At 41.3% G+C, this 21,169-nt stretch overlaps 1 protein-coding gene across 2 annotated transcripts in view; it reads right to left on the minus strand.

Annotated features, from left to right (window-relative positions):
* The window catches only part of LOC137424158 (uncharacterized), an 83,357-nt gene that overhangs the window by 54,226 nt on the left and 7,962 nt on the right, over positions 1 to 21,169 (minus strand). Inside the window, exon 2 of one of the 2 annotated variants that reach the window (XM_078769114.1) lies at positions 16,858 to 16,935. The exons of the other annotated variant lie outside the window; for it this stretch is intronic. Coding sequence (XP_078625240.1) covers positions 16,858 to 16,935 — 78 coding nt within the window. The remainder of the gene's footprint in view (positions 1 to 16,857; positions 16,936 to 21,169) is intronic. 2 annotated transcript variants of the gene reach the window in all.

Here is a 21,169-nt window from a genome sequence, read left to right on the forward strand (position 1 = left end):
AAAGAATTGCATTCCATCACGGGGGGGCATACAGCCAAAGTAACACTGGAATGGCTTCAGAACAAGAACATGAAAGTCCTTGAGTGGCCCTGCCAAGGCCCAGCCTTGAATCCCATTGAGTATCTGTGAAAAGACGTGAAGATTGCTGTTCACTGACACTGCCCATCAAACTTGACGAATTTTGTTCAAAACTTGACGCTGCCCATCAAACTTGATGCTTGAGCAAATCTGCAATGAAAGAATGGGAGAAACTCCCCAAATCCAGATGAGCAAAGCTGATACAGACATACCCAAGAAGACTCGAGGCTGTAATCACTGCCAAAGGTGCTTCCACGAAGTATTGACTCAGGGGATGAATACTTATGTAAATTAGATATTTCTGTATTTCATTTTGAATAAATTTGTGAAAAATTCTAAAAACGTTTTTACTTTGTCATGATGGGGTATTTTGTGTCGATTGGTTATAAAAAATCTCAATTTAATCCATCTTAAATTCAGGCTGTAACAACAAAATGTGAAAAAGTCAAGGGGTGTGAATACTTCTGAAGGCACTATATCTATCATATAAAACACAGTCAGTTTGTGTGTTTGTACAGATGTCTGTCCCCCTTCACAAGGGTAAGTTTTAATGGCCAATCCTTCAACACAAATGTGTGTTCACTACAGTCTATTTTTGATGATAAAACAAACTCGAAAAACATTTTCCAGAAAAGAGAAATTATGTCTTTTCTATTTGAATTGCAGATGGAGGCTTGCAAACCGAGCCTCGAGGGCGGCGTACAGAAGCATTTTTTTAAAAATAACAATAAATACAAGGCGCAGGGAGGTGAAATTCGCTGCACGTGATGTGAACGCGCACGCGCACGCATGGACACACAGTAAAATGAATGTTCATTTCCATCTGTATGATGTCTAATCAAGAAAAAAGATACAAGCACACCTGACACTAGGCTGAGGCTTCAAACTTTGACATGCTCACAAGGTTGCCCCATCGAATAAACTATCCCAACCTGTCATTTTTGATGGGCTTTTATACTATTCTATTGTAATAAATGAGTGTGTGTCAGTCTGTCAGACCATCTCCTCCATAACTCCAAAACCATAAAACCTAGCAACCCCAAACTTTGCATGCATACTTCTTGAACTCCAAAGGAGTGCACGAATGAAATCTGGGTGTTTGGGTGTGTTTTTGAAGATCATTTACACTAAAACTTGAAACAGGCTTGTTGTGAAAAACCAATCAGGTCCACACAACTTTAGTCCAACTGGTGGTTTAATTCCATTTAGATCATGACATCATCCTGTAATGCAGGAAATGCAATAAGCATAAGAAGTGGCATCACATGGGACCATTCATAACATTCAATGCAAGCAAGCTTGATATTCTATGCTGGCGTACCGTTAGCGAGTCTACCAGATGTAACATGTCACAGGAGAAGTCTCGGAGCACCGTCCGCAGCAGCAGGTCTTATAGTCGCGCCCCTAGCGGTGTCAACGAGCAGCGAGCATCACCCCGGGTTCAGTACGAATACGATTTCACTACAAGGCTTACCTTTAGTCAGCATGCATTCAGGTCGCTCAGCTTGGGGTCTTAATTCCACCATTTTGTCCACTCAACTCAAATATGCCTTGCTTCAGAACAGGTCGGTTTCTGTACAATAAAGCTTCATATCTACGAATGGTAATATCGCTGATCTTCATACCTACGAATCGCTGTATTCCTGCATACATCACAATACTTATAAACGCCAGTGTTCTTGCCTTTATATAATTTCTGCAAAGCTTGAGAACCTCTTCACCTGAACCAAATTTCAAAATTGTAACTGCGGAATTGACCTCAGCAGAAGTACCGACTATTAAAGTGTTCATTTGTCCAATTCAGACATCGTGGGACACTCCGGGCATATCGGCTCTTTTGTTGGAGGTGCTTGCTTGAGTTCTTTATGAGCTTGGCAAGCGCTCTATAAGCAGCTTGATAATGGAACACCCCGCTATATGGAACACTCCTGCTCCCACCTTAGATTGAGATTTTTTTTTTCTTTTGCTCCTTTAAAAAGTAAGACGTACATATATTGACGAACAAAGGCACCCCCGCTCCCCCGAACCTCCCCACCCCCCTCCACCTGCATGTGTTTGGGCCCGCAGTGGCGTGTGTCTTGTGGTGCCTCACCTTTGTTGTGCTATTTTATTTCCTCCCTTTTTGTGCAAACTGTTTTCATTAAACGACCCGTTACTTCCACATCAATAGATACGTATTAAAACAAACCATCTTTCATCGATCTCGTGGTGGAGTTCCGCCATGTTGGTTCGAGCAGGAACATAATCAGTCAAAGCATCGAGTACTGTGTAGGTAACATTTAACTGGTTTAGAAACAACTACACATGCTGTAACCAGATAAGAGGCAACAATGTTGCTGGTCAAACATGTGACTATTGCTTACGATGGTGATTACGCATCTCTTGTTTATTGGATAATAATTACACAGCATCAATTTAAGTTGCAGTGTTGACATTGCAGCAATCGTCCCTTCCTGCCTATTGTTTTTAAATGATTAGCAAGCTGTAACGTACTCTATGTGCACACCTACTGCCAAAATATGTCTATATGTGCATGGGAAAAGAGTTGTTGCAAAATTCGCACCTGCACAACATGTTTCACCAGAGGGTGAGACTCATTGATCCAGATGATTAGTGTATCTTCCGAAAGATATGTTAATTACAGAGGTCAAGGCTCATGGAAGACAGACAATCGAATACGAGACAACAGATAGACAACCAAGCACAAGGCAGGGAACATGTCGTGAACAATCAGATAATGGAGAACAGATGGAAATATTTGATAACAGACAGTCAAGGTAAAGAGTATAAAAGAACATTTTTTTTTGTTTTTGTTTTTGTTTAAAACATACATTTACAGATGTCAAGACAAAAGGAAAAGCAGAACAGCAGAGAGAAAAGGGTCAATACGCAGAGTGAAGGAGAAATAGAAGGACAAGAACACAAGGATGGATGCTCCACAACATGAGGGGAGGGGTGGCAGGTACAAGAGGGGTGAGAGGGGCGGGGGGGGGGGGGGAAGACGGTGAAAAAAAGCTCTGACTTGGAAATGTGAGAGACTGTAAGATGGTGGTGGGCTACAGTCTTGCGGGATTGCAGGGAAGAGCAGAAAACAGATTTGGGGTAATAGCACAGGGGATAGATGAAGAGAGGTGAATATAAAGCTTAGAATTGGTGAGGTAAAAATATAGATGGTTTCTGGAAGGAGAGTGATTGGGCGGCAGAGAGGGCAACACAAGACAGCAAGTAAAACAAGCATTCTGAGTATTGCACTGCAATACATGTCCCCTACCGGCAGTCTGTCGTCCGGAAAACTGTTGGGGAAATTACCAAAGTTCAAAGTGCCATAACTTTGTCAAAAATGATCGCAACGTCGTGAAGTTCGAACTTGATCTGTAACTTATCGTGAAGAAACCATGTGCAAAGTTTGAAATCATTAGCATTAAGAGTTTAGAAAAAAAGTCCGGAAAACTGTTCTTTGCGTGACGGACTGACAGACAGACAGACTGACTGACAGATGGAGGGACGGAGTGCAAACCTATAGTCCCCTCCAGTGTACACCGGTAGGGGACTAATAACTCAAGGCCACCAATCCATCTGTGGTGAATAAGCAGACTCTGAAACTCAGCCTCCTATCAAGAAACACTAATGGTGGACAGAGAGGACCTGAGATTCGATAACCTAAAGGGAGGGGAGTGAGGAGGCGGACTCACAAAAAATTAAGAGACTGGGAAGGGGAGGAAGGAAGTCTTTTTTGACTAAAGCAGAATAGATCAGTGGTTCATCTTCCATAAATCTAACCCCTTGTTCAAGGAAGATTGATCAACAATGTTTCCAAATTGTGTATTAAAGGTAAAATATAGAAAAAACATTTAGGAAGTGTATTATTGCAAAAACATTCAATGGCAAGTTAAGAGGACATGGTTATCAGTGGATCAATCAATGAATGATACCAGGGAAGCAGATTACATTTACGAGAAGCTGATGTCGTGATGAGGGTTATTTAAACACAACACGACTACTTTGGTGAAGTACGAGGTAAATAACCAAGCCAAGCATGTATTTTAGTAAAATTCATACCAAACTTATTTGAATAAACAGAGATTAAATTGGGTCTTGGGGTGGGACTTAATAAATTATTTTACTATCAATGGTCAAAGCCTAAAGAAGCTGCGTACTATTTCAAACCACACCATGAGATTTTCAAAACCAGAGTACACAAGAAATGTAGAATGAAAACTAAGCTTGCTGGTGAAGGCTAGTATCATTCTGCATCAGCAGACAGGTAGAATAATGGATGAAATCAACAGAACCTGTTTTGCTCCGACGAAGGGTTGACGCCCGAAACATCAGCTTATCCTTGCTTTCCATGGTGGTTAGCTTTCTTCGATTGACACATCCTGTTTATTTCATCCATTACTAAAGACATGAGTAATCTACCTACGATGTTATAAATTGAACCTAAAATTGTGACTTAATCCACTTATAACCACAGGGCTGCTCCTTCTCATGTTGGACACGATCCATTCATTTCATACAAAACACCCAGGGCTTTTCACCCCTCAGCCCAAATTGGGCTAAGGGGTATTGTCGTCACGGGCGTCGTCCGGGCGTCCGTCAACTTTTGGTTTCCGCCAATTTAAAGGAGAACGGCTTGTCCGATTAAATCCATTTTTGCAGTGTGTGTTGGGGTTGAGTAGAGTAAGGTTACTCTCGAAAATGGGTGCGCTGCGATTTTCAATATGGCCGCCACGGCAGCCATCCGGGCGTCCGTCAACATTTGGTTTCCATCAATTTCGAGCAGAACGGCTTGTCCGATTAAATCAATTTTTGCAGTGTGTGTTGGGGTTGAGTAGAGGAAGGTTCATGGCCACGCTGCGATTTTCAATATGGCCGCCACTGCAGCCATCTTGAAATTGGTTTCCGTCAAATTCAAGCAGAACAGCTTGTCCGATTAAATCCATTTTTGCAGTGTGTGTTGTGGTTGAGTAGAGGAAGGTTCCCTTCGAAAATGGGCACGCTGCGATTTTCAATATGGCCGCCACGGCAGCCATCTTGAAATTGGTTTCCACCATGCATAGGCTGAGGGGTTACGCCTGCTTTGCGGTGCTATTTATTTTAATAAGCCATGCTATCAGTCACATTCATATATTATTGTTGAAATTTTTTTTTTCATAACATTAAAGAAAAACTTTTGAGCATGAACTATAAAAACAAAGATGGAAAACGATAAGCAATTTTTTTCAACTTGGTATTTTCTCAATTTTCAGCACCTCGACAAGCCTCAACACGTCATCTACTTTTCCAAAGTAAGAAAAAACAAGACCAAAAGTCTAACAGTGGCGTAGCCCAGCTTGTAAAATAATATAGACCACAAACACACATGATTAGCTTTTTAAACAGTCACTATTGCTGTTCATAACATTTGTTAGGGATCCATCACTTCCGCCTTTGTTGTTGTTATATACAGGGTCCGGCTGGGAGGTGACGATTTTCAGAAAACTCGTACACAGTTATTTTTAGTCGAATTTCAATTTTTTTTTTTTATAAAGACTACATATATAATGCCACTGTAACAAAGACATTTTAAAAATGTAATTCATGTTTGAATTGGGTATAACAATGCAAGTGGGGGGTCTAGCGCATGTGTGATGGCTGTTGGTTACTCGTTGTTAGGCACCATTTCAGTAGCCATGGAGCTGTGGACGATTGAACATCGCGTCTTTGTTGCTGAGACGTTTATTCAAATGGGTAGTTCGGTGGTGCTTACACAGCGCAGATTTCGTACTCACTTCAATGTTGGTCGACGTGGCGCCGTTCCGTCTCGAAACACAATATTGAAGTGGGTAAAAAACTTCAGGACAACTGGATCTGTGAGGCCGGGAGCAGCTCGGGGAGGTGATCGAACTGTTAGGACCCCGGAAAACATTGAAAGAGTTCGACAAGCTGTGGAGGCCAGCCCTCGTCGGTCAGCGGTACGGCACGCTCGCGCTCTACGGATGTCAGACAGATCAGTTCGTCGAATTTTGCACTTGGACCTTCATTATCACGCGTAGAAAATCATGGTGGTTCAAGAACTGCAGCAGAATGATTTCGTACGGTGGTTTACGTTCGCAGAAAGAATGCTGGAACTGCTGAGGGATGCTGCTGTGCTGAGAAATGCTGGAACTTTTCCGCGCGTCTGCAAGAATGCTTGGACAAGAACGGCCACCATTTATATGGTCATTTTTCAAACATGAATTACATTTTTTAAATGTCTTTGTTACAGTGTATTACATGGCATTATATATGGAGTCTTTAAAAAAAATAAAAATTGAAATTCGACTAAAAATAACTGTGTACGAGTTTTCTGAAAATCGTCACACCTCCCTGGCACACCTCCCGTCACAAAATCCTTGTAGGATTTTGTTTCAGGTAATATTGTTACGATTTTTTGTGAAATGGAGATGACTTCAGTAAAAGGTGAAAATAAGTGTTTGTGAAGGAAAAAGGAAAACGCGGCAAAGAAACAGGAAGAAGAGAGATGGAAAAGGGCAGAGAGAGGAGGAGAGAGCTGTACGTCACGTCGAGGCTGTGAGCGGACTTTTTTTATATTGGTCGCGAATGAGTTGAGGCTTCCCGTGAAAGGGATTGCCCGCGACATCGTCCTATATTGCGATTGCAATTAAACCTGCGTCTCAGGTTTTATTACCAAGTGCGAGTTATTGTTGGAGAAAAAGCAAGAACCTCCATTACAGGCTCGTATGCCATTTTGTCCTTGAAGAAGCTGTCCACTTGGTGCATCTTGTTTTGTCGTTGGGATTTCCATATCGACCTCACCGTATGGATTGCCATTGGTTTCTATATCGGCTCAATTCCCATATCGACCTCTCATCTCGTAACTCCTCATTCGCAGTCGTGCCGATACCTGCCTGTTCTCATCGTTCTGCATGACTTCAACCAGTGTGGAGATCCATGCACGGACTTTGGGGAATGTTGCATTCCACTCACGTTTGGAGTGTTGTGAGTTTATTGCTTTGAGAGCATTGGGGAATGATGGTACGTTCATATTGTCGCGTTCCTGGCGACTAAAATCTTGCCAAGGAATAGATAACCGAACAAGCTTTACTCCGAGGCACTCCGTTCAAAAATATGGCGGAATTAATACATGCAGGGGGGGGAGGAGGAGGAGGAGGCTCCTGAAGAGCGCTTACCTGCACGGATCCCTCCAGCAGTCCTCAAACCTGCGGAAAATAACTCAAACCGAGGCTAGATTAAAATGTACAAAAATGCCGGCTTTATTAAACGGAATGCCGGTAATACAAAATAAAACGCGATAATAAATAATGTTCCTAAATGGGACGTCCCCACAGACAGACAAACACAGACGAAGGATAAAATAAATGCAATCAAAAATAATAGTTGTGTGGTTGGCACTTATCTGTGATCGGCTTGAACCTCGTCAGGAATCGTCAGCCCATGGCGGGAAATGCACGCCGGTTGGCGCGAACATAGGCCTCGCTGAGCCCTCATCCGCCTTACTGTTAGGTCCGCTCAAGTCCCGCTGCCTCCTTGGTTCGCTTGGCACGGTCCCCAGCTGCACGAAGCTGGGCTACTCTCACAGAGTCCACGAGCTGTGACCGCCTCGCCACACAATCGGCGCCAAACCCACATCCTTTGTTAATAGCGCTATCGATTGATTTTGTGCTTGTGAAGAAAACCAACCCGAGAATAAAGCGAATAACTCAACAAGCAACCACTTGCGATGCATCCGCAGCGAGAAGGGCCACAAGAGGAACAACCATGAGAAGACCAAAATGTCCATCGCATCAATCATGCTAAACTCAGAGCCAGAGAGTCCAGAGAAGAATAACAAGTGACCTTTCAGTTTAGTCAAAACCAAGACGAGAAGGCACAAGGGCGGAAATGTCGGTCGGAGCGTTCTTTTTTAACATCCAGGCTCTGACGTCATCTGTCTTGCTTTTCCAATCAGCGAGTTGCTTCTTACTCGTCCTTGTGTCAATCAAAACCATGACAAATCACGACTCCTCGGGGCGTGACCTCGGCCTGCCCATTCTATGTGTGCCCCCAAAGTCGGGGTTGTCAGCGGTAGGGCTCAATGTCCTGGCATCCAGTAGGTTCTATTATTAATTAGTGCCATTAAATGCACGATTCCAACTAGTGTCTAATGCGGTGCCATAAGGGACATAGGGATAAATCACAGAGGGAACATACAAGAAATTAATTAACCCTTATTCCCTAAGCTAGTTAACATGCCCCACTCCTCGTAATGGAGACGAAGATACATCTTAATCCGAACACACGGTCCACCGGATCCCTACTTATTACATGGTGGTTCTTCTTCTTCTTCACAACAATCGAAGCACACTAATCTATACAAATCTACCTGGTCTAAAGTAATCACTGCCAACCCCCTATAAACGTAACAATATGTATTGGTCATTTGATGCAAGTGACATATTTATGGTACTTTCTTTAATAGTGTTATTATTGTGTATGTGAGAGTTATTAATACAATTACTTGTTTTGGTCTACAAGTGCATTGGTGTGGTTTTACCATGGTTTATTCGAACACTCAAAAATACAAATCTTTCTGCCGCATTCCCTCTCAAGCCTCTGAGGTGCACTGTAACCGGGGTTTGGGGAGGTAATACGTAACATATTAAACAAAGAAATTTGGAGGAATCCAGACATCCATGAGGTAAGTTTTACTTGCCGAATGGAGGGAAGATCTACTGTAATCTAGATTATATCCCACAAGGGTTGGGTACGGACCGTTTTGTTGGAAGAGCCGTAACGCCGATGCTTTCGATATTTGATGGTCATTTTAACAATCGGTTTGTTTGTTTTTCACACTGAATGAAAAACGTAAAGGTTGTGCATGGCGGTTGTGATATATGACAGGTTCGACGATATGTTCGACATGAACGGCATATAATTCAAAATGGCGGTCTGTGGACAGTCAGCCGCCACCGTACCACCGTAATGACATCAGATGTAATCACATCACCTTGTCATGTGACCAGATCATCAACTCTGATTGGTATACATTTGAGGGGACATACATACATACACACATACATACATACAGATGGACAAACACCGTTCTGGATGGCTTTGCCCTGTGGGCTAAGCCGTAAAAAGGCCATGAAAGTTCATTCGATCAACTTTGCATAAGGTGCATCTCAAAACATCCATCCAGATATTTTTCAGAAAATTTAGCATATTTCTGAATGATAGCAAGAACATATTTGTCATCAAAGCTCAGCTCAAGAAGATCCCACCAACTTTTGAGTTTTCCCAACCCTTAGATTTACTAAGTGGCACTTTATTCAATATCTCCAACAAAAGGTCTGAGTCTACGTAACAAGGTTTAACAAAAGGTCCAATTATAAATGTTATGCAATCGTAGAGCTTTGCACCACCCATTAATCCTTTTACAAGTCCCCATTTCCTTCTCCTCCTCCTGCTTTATATTTAACCTTGCACTGCCAAATGAAATTGGGATGTCGTACCATTGGCTTAATAAGATGAATGTGCAATAATTAATTACAATATTGGTGTTTTCAAAAAACAACGTGAACAGTATGGCACACCATTAACCACGCAACGTTCCTTAGAACTGATATTTGGTGAAGAAATACCCTGAGTGCATTTCAATGAGATGCGATGATGTTGACAAGAGTGCACGTTTTCCATTGGCAGCAAGTGTTGGTGTTGCACAACCAATACACATGTTCACAAGTCACGACAGAGATAATAATTGTCACGTGCTCAGCATTTCAGAGAAATCTAAAAATAGCTGAAAGAGTTGAATTCATTCATGGATTCCTTAAAAGTTCAGAAAAAAAAGCTGAGATCTGACATAAAATGCATGTGGGTTACCATTTCAGCTTTTCATCTTCAGTTTGGTAAAATAAAAAGATATACAAGTAGGGAACCAGGAAAAAGGGGGGATTCTAAAGGGCCATCTTCATATCATCAGCCTGTTTTCAGTCTACTGCAGGACAAGGCCTCCCTTAGGGTATTGACGCATTTGTTGTGCTTGCCAGGTGAGGATAATAATTTTTAATTTATTTGAGGTGCCAGCGATAATGCACATACTCTCCAACAAACACACCATTTGATTTTCAACAACAACAACAACAGCCTGGTTCAACAACAACCAGTGCTGGCATACGAGTCCTCAGACACAGCATCCTTCTGATGGATGGCTTGCACATTGATGAATCACCCTATGTGTGATGCACCAGGGTGACAGTTTATAAATGGGTTGGGATTCAAACCCAGGCTAGACAACTCAAAGGCATGTGCACATGAGCAATCCTGCCAGCCAATAGATATAATACATGCTAAAACATTAAATTTATATTACCCTCGCACTTCTCTTCCTGGTTTTACAAAAAAGCCCCCAAAAGATTCATTTGGATCGGTTGATTGGCATTTCTTTGGAGGATTAATTTTATGCATTTTATTCACCGCATGTGCATGCAAGTATATGTTTTGATTAATTAGAGATTAGCCGAACACAAACGTGATGCTGAACAAAGTTCAGCCCAAAATAATAATAATGGCCGTTTTAAAACATTAAAACCTACATTCGGCGGAGAATATTTGTCCCAGTAATATCTCCAAGTTGAAAATAATTGTGGGTTTTGTCCACCACAAATGAGCTTTGCTTGCTGAGAGTTTACTTCCTGGATGTGATTGTGTTAACAATTTTCATTTATTTTATAACAGGCAACTTTATGTAAGTAGCTATATGAAATCGACTGAAAAACAGGGCAACAACTTTATCCATTTTTTGTGCAGAAACATTTATGAAACATTAGGCGATGGAATGGTGAACTCAGAGAGGAACGTACGATTAGCTATTAATAGCTTTTAAAACATGACATAATTCTACCTGATACATTTTAAGAACTTCGATATTCTGAGTGTTTTATATTTAACCTCTTAAAAGAACAAACATGATGAAATGTAGTTTTGCACTTCACAGTTGAGAGGCATGTCCAGTAATACTAAAACAAAAACAATGAAAAACAAGCACAAATACTAAAACACAAGCAAGCAATAATTATAAACACAAGCAAAGAACCAGTCCCTATGGACAGGGCAATTCCCCCAGAATTAGACCGGCTAATCCCCCTCTCCCCCACAATTGGCATATATTAGTACGACTTGCAATAAACCCTCCTATATCATCAGCAAATATGCCAAAATAGATATTAAATGGAGAGAATTGGGGTCCTCCCCTCACCCTGAACCCCCGGACTATGAATCTAATTTAGTGGCTAAAACCTTCCAATGCATACACCCCCTGCCCCATCCCCGGAAGTACGGCCATCATTATTCAATATATTCTGTCTCGAGGTCCAGGAGTGCATCGAAGTCACACAGCCAGATATAGACACTATGATGTAAGGTTGTTTCAAAACTTTGTCAGTCAATCTATATTTTGTATTCTTGAAAAAATATAGTTTTGGCTTTAGTCTTATGGCACTTCCATCATTATATACAAACAACCTCAATGAAAACTTTAGCATTGTGTTCGCAGCAAATAGATCATCGTTCAACATTATGAGCAATACCCGTGGAAGAATGAATTAATGAATGAATGATCGTTTTAAGGCCATTTTCCCCGCTAGAGCGGGGGTTAGCCCTGCGGGCCCCATGACAGTCATGGTTCCCTGTTTGAGGCAATGTTTTTATGGCCGGATGCCCTTCCTGACGCCAACCCTTAGTCGCTTCTTACGATGTGCAGGGATACGGTGTACCTATTCTAAACCGGGGTACACACCGGGATCATTCATCCCAGCAAGCTGGTACTCAATTTGCCGAGCAATACCCGTGGAAGAATCAAAGTTTAAAAACATACAAGTTAAACAAAAAAATGCGAGTGTACAAAACATGTCACAAAAAGTACAAACTTTCAAATATACTCACTCAGAAGTATCTACATGTAAATGTAAGGCTGTGGTAAAAAAAAATTGCCACTAAAAATAATATGGGATTAAAATAAATAGCCACGAAAACTAATATGAAATTAAAACGAATTGCCACGAAAGGGTTAATTTTTTTTAAAATATGTCATGTTCTCATGTGAAATCATGCAAGCATGGAAGAGAGGCCGGTTAGATGTGGATTATAGCAAATTTGAATTTGATGCGGTGTATAAACCCTTTTTCATTCTCGCCGGGCTGGACTACAGAGTTAGATGGCCTACACATACAACAAACACAACATGTGGAATTAAAAGTGTTTGTCATGAAAAAATACGTTTCTTTTAATATGTCTTATTTTGGCAAGTGAAATGATCAAGCTTGGGGGAGAGGTCAGTCGGATGGGGGGAGGAATGGCAGAGGAATGGCAGGCATTCAGGAACATGAATATTATTAAATTGGCTAAAACATGAAGAAACTAGAAAGAGCAATCAGAGATTGCAGACCCTCACCAGGATGTGTTTTCAGTAGTTTTTAAGGCTTTTGTGTTAAAACAAATGGCGGCACAACCACATGACTGAGGACATAATCATCATTTTTTTCTCAACCAATTTAGCCCTAGATTATGCTCAAGAAATTTCATCTTGTTCGGATGAAGTTTTGTACTTGTCGAATTATGACGTCATAATGGAGGCACCTATGACATAATTAACAGATGTTATTACACGTGAAGAGTTCTTTACAATGAGCCATGTCTCAATTTTTTTTATGCAGCGCTTTCGGAGATATAGAGGTGCAATTTTTTGGGGGGATTTTCCAATATGGCGGCCAAACCACGTGACCGATGACATCGTCATTTTTTTCTCCCCCAATTTATGCCGACATGACGCTCAAGAAATTTCATCTTGATAGGATGAAGTTTGGTACTTGTCGAATTATGACATCATAATGGAGGCACATATGACATTATCATTAACATATTTTATTCCCCATGGAGAGTTCTTTACCACGAGCCATGTTTCAATTTTTTCTATTCAGCGGTTTCGGAGATATATAGGTGAAAGGTTTTTCGGTTTTTCCAAGATGGCGGCCGAACCACGTGACCTATGACGTCATAATTATCATTAAAAATTATACAGGTGGAGTTGCACAGATGGTGAAAATTTCCTGTCAATCGGACCAACGGTTGCAGAGAAAATCATATTTATTCTGTGAGGACAAACAGACAAACAAATGAAAAATCACTCATAGAGCGCCACTTGGCAAAACAGAACAAAGTAGAATGGCACTCAGTAAAGCATCCTTTTGACCTCAAAAATAGTTGGTGGTTGAATTCAGTTAGCTGAAATGAAAATCCTTTTCAAATTTCAAGTCAATCCGATGAAAATTGAGGATTTTCGGAATTTGAAAAAGGTGGTTGACTTTTGGCCTATGCTGATTTCAAAACAGTTGGTGGTTCAATTCAGTTAACTGATATGTAAATCCTATTTAAATTTCAAGTCAATCAGATGAAAATTGAGGATTTTAGAAATTCAAAAAAGTGGTTGACCTTTGGCCTATGTTGACCTTTTGGCCTAAGCTGATCTAAAAATAGTTGGTGGTTAAATTCAGTTAGCCGATATGTAAATCCTATTCAACTTTCAAGTCAATCGGATTAAAATTGAGTATTTTAGAAATCTTAAAAAAGTGGCCTATGTTGACCTTTTGGCCTATCCTGATCTAAAAAATTGGTGGCTAAATTCAGTTAGCCGATATGAAAATCACATTCAAATTCCGAGTCAATCGGATGAAAATTGAGGATTTTAGAAATTTGAAATTTTTGTTGACCTTTGGCCTATGCTGATCTCAAAAATAGTTGGTGGTTGGATTCATTTAGCCGATATGTAAATCCTTTACAAATTTCAAGTCAATCGGATGAAAATTGAGGACTTTAGAAATTTGAAAAAAGTGGTTGACCTTTGGCCTATGTTGACCTTTTGGCCTACGCTGATCTCAAAATAGTTGGTGGTTGAATTCAGTAAGCTGATATGCAAATCCTATTCAAATTTCAAGTCAATCGGATTAAAATTGAGGATTTCAGAAATTCAAAAAAAGTGGAGACCTTTGGCCTATGTTGACCTTTTAACCTTTTGACCTCAAAAATATATAGGAATTTGTCGGACCACGAACTCTACCATTTGGTGAAGTTTTGTGAAGATCAGTTAAAAACTGTAACCTGTAGGCAAGTAAAAGTGAGCGGACAGACAAACACACACACACACACACAAACACACACACACAAACAAACCGGAGTGATCAACATACTGTACTTGCAAAAAAAAAAAATTTGATAAAAGGCGAGGGTAAAAAGGGAGAATCAACAAATGGATAAAAACTTGTCAAGGTCCATAACGTGGGTGATGTACTGTATTGTCCAAACTTCGGGCATTAAGTCAATTGGCAAGCATGTAAACGATTTGCTCGAAAAAAAAGAAAACCCGACTCAGTATTATATAATACTAGGGCATTGCCCGTACTATATCTATATCTAAAATTATATCCCCCCCCTCTATTTACATGAAATGGTTTGGTCCAAAGCGAACGGCTTGCGAGTACGGTGACAATCCCCCCCCTCTATTTACATGCAATGGTTTGGTCCAAAGCGAACGGCTTCCGGAGTTTGGTAAAGAAATCGCCATCGCGTGCACAAACGCGCAGGAAAGCGAATGAATCGCAAATTCGTTTTTATTAGTTTTAAAACATAGTTTAACGCCAACATAGTTTGCAAACGTGAAATAAATGAATACGCTCTCAAATGTGCCATCCGAGGCAGAGTGTGTCCTCCACGTTCGGCACACGCGATCGTTCGCTGCTCTCTGATTGGTTGAATCGTTTTTTGGACATAGCTCGGTAAGTAATTGTCCGATTAATATGAAACCTTGAAAAGGCACATCCTCGGGTCCCCAGCAATATACCTGGCAAGTTAAAAGTATATCGGACCGGTAGTTGTCGAGAAACAGCGGTCACAGACAAACAAACAAACGTACAGACGTACAGAGATTACTGGAATTATAGATAGATATTAGATTTGAATCACACTTATAACACGAGATAATTCTGCACTATGTTGTGTTGTTTTGTGGTTTGTGCGCCACAAAACCAAAATAAAACATTCTTCACTGGGTGTCGATTTCAACACGAATCTTTCCAGTTTTTGAATGTTGAAGGTTTGATATGAACACAATGTTCACAAGTACATCTGAGAAGAACATTTTGTGAACACGGACATGCACCCAACTAAACACTGACTTTTCGAAATTTCAGACCTTTCCGAGTTTGCACCATATCAAACAAAAACACACAAAGAGACAAAAACAGGTATAAACTAGAACGGGCACTCGGTAGAGCGCATACCTTCGCCGCAGCTACTGTTCTGTACTTGGTAAAAATACGATTTTGACCTTTTCGTGACCTTGACCTTCACCTTTGACCCGATTGCTCCCAAAATCTAATCAAATGTGTCCCGTATAATAACCAATCATCCCACCAAATTTCATGCAATTCGGTTGAATACTTTTTGAGTTATGCGAATAACATACACACACACACACAGACATACAAATAAATACACAGCGATCAAAACATAACCTTCCGCTTTTGCGAAGGTAACTAGAACAAGTCAGGATACGCCGATGGTTAACAAGCAAGCGGTATTCAATGACAAAGGTCAAAACCGACATTGAAAATACATAAATAGGAATGTATTATCTGTTATGAGACTAGTTAGCTACACAATACCGAAAATTTGGTTCGATTCCGACAACTTTGAAAATTTGACCTTTGTGACCTTGAAATGTCAAAACGAAGGTTACTGACCTTGAAATGAGATAGAAAATAATGTATAATCAGTTATGAGGTTAGTTAGCTACACAATACCGAAAATTCGGTTCGATTCTGACAACTTCGAAAATTTGACCTTTGTGACCTTCAAAGGTCAAAGATTCTGAAATTTGGTGGAAAACTTGTATTTCATGATGTATGTGATAATATAAGATCATGTACGACATTTCACCTTATCAGGAAGCGAACAATGTAATAAAACCATCAAAAATCGACTTTTCTAAATTTCGAGACCTTGTGACCTTGACCTTGGGGCGAAAATGAAAAATCGAGTCAGTGGGGCTAGACATGACATTGGCCTAACCAAATACCGAAACCCCTGTCAGATTCCACCAAACCCCCCGGAGAAGATGTAGCTTGAAATCGATTACCCCCTAAAAAGACATCTTTTTCAGGAGTGGCTCTGCCCACAATGGGCGCAATACGCCCACACGAGGCAGGACACAACTAGATCATGATATCAACCTCCCACCCAAGTTTCATCAAGATCGGATGATATCATCGGGTATTTATGCTGCGGACAGACAGACACACAGACACACCCATGACGAATATAGTGGTCACTCTGTTTGATAACTCGTGAACCAACAGCACTCGGTAGAGCGCATACCTCCGCCAAGCTGAACAGTTTATGTTTTGTATCCCACTGATAGGTCAGATCTGGATCCGGATCTTAATCAAAATTTAATCAATTCGTCTTCGTCACACACCCAACCCGACCACCAAGTCTCGTCCCAATCCGTCCATAACTTTTTGAGATATCCTGCTCACAGACAGACAGACGGTCAGGAGTGAAAATGTAGCCTCTGTTCACCTTCAGTGCTGGAGGTAATTAAAAGGGAGAGTGATAGATAGAGCAGACAGCACAGGGGTTCCAATGGACCAATGATCAGGTGACTCTGCATCCCTTTATATTTTACTACCAAGACTCTACCAAAATATATTTTACTATAAAGTCTAAGAATGACCAGAACCTCACCTTTGTTGTGATATCTAGTTGTCCCATGATACTGACAGTCCGTCCATTCCTTCATGAAGAGGCAAGTTCCTGAATCATCTGAAGACAAAATGAAGCCAAGCAAAAATTTTTACTTCTCTGAAACTGACAGTCCTATGACCCAATTCTGATTCTGATGTGGCATTTATGCTGTTACAGAGCGTCGGTGTTGCCGAAGCAGCTTCTTGGCCAGGGTTATACTGGGTGATTTGCCATTGCTTTCACAGCAGTAGTCAGGGCAGGAATTTGGAATTTGTTCATGGTGCTGGCGATAGCTTGCCTGGTCTTCGCGAATGACACCATGGGATATTTAACGTCGACCAACGAATGTCTGTAGATGGGTCACCCAGTTTAACATCCATCCAAGGGATGGCACACATTGCCGAATCACCCTGTCTGCGAAGCAGTTTATAGCTGGGTCGGGATTCAAACCCAGGCTAGACAGCTTAGAGGCGAGTGCGTACCTCTTGACCAACCAGTCAGCCCTACGTCCCAATACAAGAATAAATAATGCCTCCAACCACCTTCGGGGGCGGAGGCATAAAAACCCATCAATCTGGCATTCTTCAGCAAAGACTTAACAGTTCCAGCCGAAGGGCACTTCGTCGGTATTGTTGTATGACCGACTGAGCATGGTAAAGGACCACGTGACGAAGTTGGCAGGACAGTTGAGATATCGGCAGCCAAAGCAAATCTCCATCAACTAACAAATGAGCAGATTAGTTCACCAAAATTGTTGCACGACTAAGCAAACCTGCAGTTCTGGCATTACCTTTTGAGTATGTTCAGAACGGAGAAATTTATAAAGAGGTGGTTTGAATTGGGGAACAACTGGATTCCACAATCACCAATGGAGGGACAAACTCAGTCCATGCCTTCATTCCAGTTGAGTCAACCAAAAGCAAGCTTTGAGTCATGCATTTTCTAGCAGAGAAGCACTTCCTCTCGAAGAAATCTCAGGAAATTGTTGATGGGTGAGTGTGATCACAACTGGTGGCTTACACATGTAACACACCCGATGGTGCCCTCAGAATCACATGAAATGAAAGTGTGATCCCTCCACCCTGCTGTGCCATCACCGTTATTATTTCCCCCAAAGAAGCCCAGTGAGCTTATTGTTTCAAGAGATCAAATTCACACAAAATTACCCAACAAATCACGAAATATATTTACATTTTGACAAAGGAGGTAGCAGTTGAAGCAGCTTTGGTCATTAAGCAGGTAAATACCCAAAAGTATCAGCCAAACGTGCGAGACTTGTATCAGGGTGTCTACTGTTTCTCATCTGTTTAAATCTAGACAGTTTCTCAGATATTTTGACTGACTAGGTGCTTTCATGATTCTAAATAAAGAATAAAAGGCTTGTACACTCCATGGTCAACCGTTCCAATAATATTGTCCCACTGCCAGTAGGTTACCCAAATCCTCTGTTTTGCTCTTGCAAGAGCTTTGACATCTCTAAAGAAATACACTTTTAAAGATCAACTCCCTCCACATGGCTGGCTTTCCACATTATATTAGCAATATAGTGGGGCGAAAAAAATCAACATATACACAAATTCAAAAATGTACAAATTTGGTTAAATAGGGAATACTATTGGAATTGTCATTTTCTGTCCACAAAGACAATTTTCTGACAAAAAATGCAATAGAAGTTGGAGGTGTTACTATGTTGTAATTATCGCATGGTTGTATTTATGTGACCTGCTCGACAGTGACATGCATTTGAGCGAACAATGGGTACATTCAGCAGAAGCAGCCTTGCTTGCTTCTCGAATTTTGCTTCTCAGGGGCAACCAATACATGTACGCATGGGAAAAGGGAGGGGGTGCGGGATAGAGGTAACTGCATCAGAACGAATCAGTTATTAATATAACATTTACATTTTATTTGATGTTGCACATTTACCTCCAAAATTTTGCAATTTAAAGTGCAAATTTGAAAAAAAAGTAAACTTTGGCAGTTGAGAAACTATCCTGTTTCTTTCAAGCCATACCCCATGAACTTAATACTCCATAAGTTTACTCATTTTACATACAATGGCCCCATTTTTACAATTAACTTTAATAAAACTCAAGATTTAATTTATTTTATCATTAACCTGTACATTTCACATTGGCAATTTAAATGCAGCTTTCTTGCATCTCCCTTCACCCACCACTCATTCACCAACACACATGCATGCACTCCCATTACTTATAACCCTGATCTCTACATGCAAAGGGAAGTGCAAGAATTCACATTGAAGGTTGCATGGCCAAATATGTTTTTACATTTTATTCACATATATATCTAACTTTTGTTTCATAGTGACATAGTGACATATGATAATTATATGATAATTGGGCACATGATAATTTATAGTGACATCGGCATTGAGGAAGTTAGGAGTAGAGGAATGGTTGATTAGAGTAGTGATGGCAATGTACGAAAGAGCGCGCACAGCTGCAAGGACGAAGGACGGGAACAGTGGTGAGTTTGGCGTGAAGGTGGGAGTGCATCAGGGGTCGGTACTAAGTCCACCACTATTTGTAGCTGTGATGGAGGTGCTGGCTCGGAATGTAAAGGAGGGTTTGCCGTGTGAGTTGTTGTATGCAGATGATCTGGTGTTGATTTCAGAAAGTATGGATGGACTGAATGAGAAGATGAACAAGTGGAAGGAATGTATGGAGACAAAAGGTCTGAAGGTGAATATCGGAAAGACGAAGGTGATGGCATATGGTAAAGCATGTGGTGAGGTGGAAAGAACTGGGAAGTGGCCGTGTGCAGGAAGGATGTCGGAGTGAACTCCATTCAATGTACAATGTGCGCTGAGTGGGTTCATCAAAAATGTAGTGGTTTGAGAGGGTCATTAACCAGTGTAGCAGCTACATTCAAGTTTAAGGTGTGCACAGAGGGAGCTGCAGATGGAGGAAATGTTGAGTTGGATCTTGGAGACAGCGTGAAGCTGGAAGGTGTGAAAACATTTTGCTATCTAGGAGACATGCTGAATGGAGAAGGTGGATCAGACTCGGCAATGGTTACTGGAGTGAGATGTGCCTAGAATAAGTTTCGGGAACTGAGTGGCGTGCTGACGAGGAGTGGAGTGTCGTTGAAGCTGAAGGGAAAGGTGTATGCTGCATGTGTGAGAAGTGTTATGATTTATGGGAGCGAGACATGGGTAATGAACATAGAGCAGCAACGAAGGCTGGAAAGGGTGGAAATGCGAATGGTTCAGTGGATGTGTGGAGTATCGTTGAGAGAGAGGAGGACAAATGATGAATTGCGAAAGATGATGGGAATAGAGCCTGTGATGGATGCTGTGAAGAGAAACAGGTTGAGATGGTTTGGTCATGTGTTGAGGAAGGATGAAAGTGACTGGTTGAGAAGAGTGATGGAAATGAATGTAGAAGGGACGGGGAAGACCAAGACGGACGGGGAGAGGACGGGGAAGACCAAGAAAGACTTGGCTGAAGATGGTGGAAGAAGAAATGCGGGCAAGGGGGTTAAACAAGGGGAGATGCAGAAAATCTTACTATAATTCACCAAATGTCCGTCCGTCCGTCCGTTCGAAGGTACCACAAAAACGGCTCAACGGATCGCAACGATATTTTGGGTGGGTATTCCTGGGACCCCTGGGAGTAAAATAGGCTATATTGTTTTTTCCAAGTTTTCCAAGTTTTCCAATTTTCCAGTTTTTCCAAACACGATGGAATAATATTTACCGATATGAACAGTGTTGTGGCTTTTATTGAAATTCTACAAATACTGTTTAGATTTTGATGACAATTCTGAAGCTGCCGCGAATGCCGTGACGGTTTGTACTTTCTAAATGTGAATTCGTGGATCGCCATATGCAGATTCGCCATTCACTGGGTATGGAACAAACGTAACCGTTTGTTTGCCAACGGGTACGTTTTTCATGGAAGTCCTTCACGAACTTGCAGTCCATGTCTGACGTGCGACTGAAGGTGCTACAGGAATGTGGAATTTATTGGTTTCATGCTTTCGCATTCGCCGTTTCTGCATTGTCTGTTTGCTTCTGGCCTCCCACCCGTGCGTAGCACGGGTACCTCACTAGTCGGGCAAAATGGAGAAGATTGTCATCGGGACCGCAAGGCTAACCCCTGCTCTAGCAGGGAAAATGGCCTTAAAATGCTTGTTGTTGTTGTGTGTTGTATATCTAACTTTCACCTGGGAAGAGGAAACAAAAATTCAAGGCATGATTTTGAGTGAAAAGGTATGCATTGCAGAGGCAAATGTCAGTGGATGGGATGAGGATGGCAGAGGGCGGAGAGTAGTCATGGACTGTGCT

This window comes from Myxine glutinosa, unplaced genomic scaffold (genome assembly GCF_964187855.1).
Source record: "Myxine glutinosa unplaced genomic scaffold, kmMyxGlut1.1 SCAFFOLD_1220, whole genome shotgun sequence".
Lineage (NCBI taxonomy): Eukaryota > Metazoa > Chordata > Myxini > Myxiniformes > Myxinidae > Myxine > Myxine glutinosa.